Genomic DNA, 5,173 nt, shown 5'->3' with positions numbered 1-5,173 from the left:
TTATCAACTCGGCAACAAAGACCCACTTAGAAAATTATTTGAGTTAAGGTCAAAACATGTGTTTCCTCTGTGGAAAACAAAAGGCTATTTTTCCTAAGAAAATTAGATTTTAATAGGAAATTCAAACTAGAAGCTAGATTTTTCAAATGAAAACTTCGTTTTCTTTGTTTCAGCCTCGTTCAGATGTTCTGTAAGAGTTGGCTACTGGTTGGTCTCTTCGTCTTACTTAATTTTTTATTTCTGTATTTCACTGCCACAACCCTCGAAACAAGAAAGTGGAAGAAAATGGCAAAAAAATCATGGAACCCCCATGTTGCGTACCCTCGAAATTACAGATTTATCCTCGACCAGCCAAAGAAGTGTGAGCAGCAAAAGCCCTTTGTGGTGGTTATCGTCCCTGTGGCCCCGCAGAACGTCGAGGCCCGTAACGCCATCAGGACAACGTGGGGCAGCGAGGAGCTTGTCCGGGACAAACTGGTGCTAGTTCTCTTTCTTCTGGGCTCACAAAGTGGTAACGAAACACTAAAGGAGCAACTCCAGAACGAGAGCCAGGTGTACCAAGACCTTCTCCAGAGCAACTTCGTGGATTCCTACAGGAATCTGACCATCAAAACCTTGGTGATGATGGAATGGCTCAGCAAGAGTTGTCCACAGGCGTCCTACGGAGCAAAAGTGGACGCTGATGTGCTCCTCAATATGAAAAACCTATTAAACATGCTTGTGAGTTTGAAATCACTACAGCATAACTACATCACCGGCCTAGTATTGTCTGGAAACATTGTCTTGAGAGATCCATCCAGCAAGTTTTATATCCCCCACGACGTGTATCCTAAATCCAGATATCCTCCGTATCCTCTGGGCATGTGTTATATCTTTTCTATGGACTTGCCAGAGAAGATCGTGCACATCTCGAGGCACGTCAGACCTATTTTTATCGAGGACGCATATGTGGGCATGTGCTTGAAGCATTTGGGAATCGCACCTAAGAAACCACCAAATATTGGACAGTTCGTGGTCAAACCACCACAGCAATTTAATCGCTGTTTCTATTCTGAACGAATAGCAATACTTACAAACAGCCAGACTCAGTTGATTTCCTACTGGATGGATTTTCACTCAAACAAAAGACCCTGCTGAAGAGCCCTTGTAGTCTAAATTTCTTTGTAGTTAGAGGTTTAGCTTAATGTATTTTACAACACCAGCTTATTTGTTTTATCCGATAGCTGTGTGTCCATGTTGTTTGATACATTTGCATCCTGAATGATACATTTGTTCTATAAATTTGAAATGTAAAACAGCACCGTCTTCACAGCACACCTTTTATACCCTTTATGTAAATGAACACGGACTCAGTCAGGATACAAATAACTTTTGTAAAGAATGTATAAAATATATATGTTTGAAATGTAAACACATTGACATATTTTCTGAAATAAATTAAATAAAATAACTAAAAAAAAGCAGAATTTTTGCACACAGATTTAAAGACATCATATTAATATGGCATATTTGTATTTAAAAGAACAGTTGACCCAGAAATGAAAATCTGCTGAATATCCAAAATTTAGATGTACATGTAGAGTTTGTTTCCTCATCAGAACAGATTTGGGGAAACTGAGCATTTTGTCACTTGCTCACCAATGGTTTTACTGCAGTGACTGGGTGCTGTCAGAATGAGATTCCAAACAGCTGATAAAAACATCACAATAATCCACAAGTAATCCACATTAGCTATTACTATTAATTCCATCAATTAATATCTATTATTAAGACTTTTTAAACAAATAGTGAAAAAGTTTGAATCAGGAGAGAAATATGCACAGGTCAAGCACCGTTTACAAGTTTTGTTTGAATCACTGACTACCCATTCATTGGTGAGCTAGTGATTTTCTCCAAATCTTCAGCAAATCTTCATTTTTTGGGTGAAATATGCCTTTAAAAATCAATTTGTCACACTACTACTTTTATACTGTTTATAAAAAGGTACACTGACATATTATACATAGTCCACCCACATACTGCATGGAAAATGCATACATTCTTGGCTTGACAACATAAATAGGACCTTAAGGACTGACTAAATGATTTGTGGAAAAGGAATTTGCTTTCTGCAGAACCTGCCAAACATGCACCACTCCCATAACCAGACCTGATTTTTCAGTCAGTGCAAAATGAGCGGTAATATAATTGCAATTACATATGCAGATATGTGCAGCTTGCAGGAACAATAACCTCAGAATACGGATTTTACATTTCAATCAGCTACTGCTCAAGCCACTAGAAGGCACCAAAGCTCTGTTGAACAGCAGGTAATTCCAATAATGACTGATTGCAGAACAGCAGAACCAGCCGGTAGTGGACGGAGTCTCCTGCTGCGTCTCAATCAGATCCAAATTCGCAAAATATCCTTTCTAAATAGTATGTCCCAAATCGTAGTATGTTTAAAAAAGTATTCCAAAGATTTCTGAATTCGAAGTGCGGGTCAATGCGCACTCTAACGGCTATTATATTGGCCACAACACATTGCGCAGTGAAGAGGATTCTATTAGAACTACAAACACGCATAAAAGGTGTAAAAAAAAACTACAAACATGGCGGACATGCGCGACCAACAGACGGGTAGAGAAAGGGGTTTACGTTATAAATAATCAATTTGTAACCTGATAAAAAATATTTATTTAACGTTATCCGCGTTAAATTTCATGTGCAGCAACATAATGAACTTTTATAATGGCAAAAACAAATGATGAGAGTCTGCTGGCCAAAGAGCCCTTCATGTTTCACTTTGAATTTAAGGATGATATTATGGATATTTTCCTCAATGAGTGTGTGGACAAAACATGCCTCAGGATTAACTGCATATTTGAAGAGTTTTGATTTATTTTAGGTTTAACCTAATTTAGTTAGGTTTAACTTGAGTAATGTGTGGTTATTATTGTTGTTAAATGTTCTTTTGTTTGATTTTGTAATATTTTTTTGGAAAATCCAGTGTATGATACGCATAGTGTATAGCACATGGTATTATGTACTATGAAAAATTGGTTAATACTGAAATGATTAAGTAAAAAATATAGTTTAACTAACTAATTCAATAAAAACGTTCTATTGCTCAAGTTTGTTTTGTTCTTTGTTCAAGCTTTGTACTCTATTTGTACTGTTTATCCTTTAAGACAACAAAAAATGTAATTAAACTATATATATATATATATATATATATATATATATATATATATTCCATTTAAAAACCTTTAATTAAATACTAACTTAACATTAACAGCTTTGATACACTCCACAAAAGATAAGTAGTGCAATTTCTGGTGTTTATCATTATTATTATTTTATTATTATTATTATTTTTTTTTTTTCAAATGACATACAACACGTTATCAGGAAACAACATTAAAAATAAGAAAAGGAAAAGAAAAAATATAAGTTGATCATTATTTTCATCCACTTCCGATCTGAGACGGAGACTCCGCCCACTACCGGCTGAGCCTGCTGCCATGGCACTGCTGCCGTGTGACTGCTGTGACGTATGGTTCTGCTGTTCTGCAATCGGCCCTATCTCGGTAATTTATCTCTTCACGTGTTTGTTGAGTGTAAAAACAATATATTACTGACACAAACGAGGATATCTACCAAATACCATTTTAAGTTTATAAATACCAATCTACAGTTTTCTGTAATAGGCTACCTGCAATACATTGTGGTGACTTGATATTAACCACCAGCCGTTAAATGTAAAAAATGAGTGAAATTAAAAGATTTTTAAAGAAAATCTCAGAACACGACTAAAATATTTTAAAAAATATTTTATATTAATGCATATACAGAGTCATGTTTACAATTAAAGTATGTATTTAAAAGAAATAGGCGTCCAAAAGCCATAAAGGCGATACCTTGAGGAGGAAGAGTGGTGTCCGTTCGAGGGTGTGGCTAGGGGCGGAAAACACCTGTTGTTTCACAGATGGAAGCTTTTGTTTGCGGGTATAAACGTCGATTGTCACACTTTATCGGACATTTGTGGTAAAGTGCTGGACTTGGCTGTCGAAACGGCAGGAGCACGCAACGCAGCCATCACGTACCGTCTCTTAAACGCGTCTCAGAGGCGTTCACCAGGTGTTGCTGCCGTCACCGCGTCTAATGTAAGCAGATAACGTTTATTTTACTTATTTCGAAAGTTACTTATGTTACTTTGTCGTACTTTACAGTCTACAGTGGTAAGTAAGAAACAGGTGGTGGGTTTTAAATAGCGAAGTTGTTATCGCGTTTAGAACATAGCGAGAGATGCTGGACCACAAAACCAGTCAGAAGTAGCACATTTGTAGGAATAGCCAACAATTCATTGTATAGGTCAAAGTTGTCGATGATCTTTTATGCCAAAAATCATTGGGATATTAGATAAAGATCATGTAATTTAAGATGCTTTGTTTTCTACCGTAAACATATCAAAACGTAATTTTTGATTAATAATATGCATCGCTAAGAACCTTACTTAGACAACTTTGAAAGCGATTTTCTCAATATTTTGATTGTTTTTGCACCCTCAGATTCCAGATTTTTAAATAGTTGTATCTCTGCAAAATATTATCATATCCTAACAAACTATACATCAATAGAAAACTTATTCAGCTTTATTGGGTAATTTCGAAAAACTGACCCTTACGATTTTGTGGTTCAGGGTCAAATGTGAGAATTTAAGCAGAAAATCAACTTTTGCGGAAACTGTACATCAGATTTTTAACTGAAATATTGTTAAGTCTATCACAAAACTAGAATTACTAGTCCCACGTTAGGTTTAATGGCTACATTCATGTGTAATGTTAATTTGCTCCTAAAATAGATTATCATCTAATTATTTTGGATAACCCATTCAATCTAAGAATAGATCAGGACCAACACTTAGGAACTTAAAAATAAATCAGTCTAAGATATACAGTTGAGGTCAAAAGTTTACATACACCTTGCAGAAACTGCAAAATGTTAATTATTTTACCAAAATAAGAGGGATCATACAAAATGTGTGTTATTTTTTTATTTAGTACTGACCTGAATAAGATATTTCACATAAAAGATTACATCAAGACCATTCAAGCGTTTACATATGCTTGATTCTTAGTACTGTGTTGTTACCAGAATGATCCACAGCTTTTTTTTAGTGATAGTTGTTCAT

The 5,173-nt window shown here is 35.6% G+C and overlaps 1 protein-coding gene across 1 annotated transcript; it reads left to right on the top strand.

Moving 5' to 3' along the window:
• Positions 1 to 285: 285 nt before the first annotated feature.
• LOC141338137 (beta-1,3-galactosyltransferase 2) lies at positions 286 to 1,137 on the top strand. Its single transcript, XM_073843696.1, has one exon. It carries the CDS (start codon positions 286 to 288, stop codon positions 1,135 to 1,137), a length of 852 nt encoding a protein of 283 aa, XP_073699797.1.
• The last annotated feature ends 4,036 nt before the right edge of the window (positions 1,138 to 5,173 follow it).

Source organism: Garra rufa, chromosome 7 (assembly GCF_049309525.1).
Source record: "Garra rufa chromosome 7, GarRuf1.0, whole genome shotgun sequence".
In the NCBI taxonomy this organism is placed as follows: Eukaryota; Metazoa; Chordata; class Actinopteri; order Cypriniformes; family Cyprinidae; genus Garra; species Garra rufa.
Note: the sequence above shows the minus strand (reverse complement) of the source record. Positions and strands in the feature narration are given on the sequence as shown.

Coding starts and splice junctions, on each gene's coding strand:
- LOC141338137 (XM_073843696.1), top strand. CDS start 286: ATGGCAAAAAAATCATGGAACCCCCATGTTGCGTACCCTCGAAATTAC.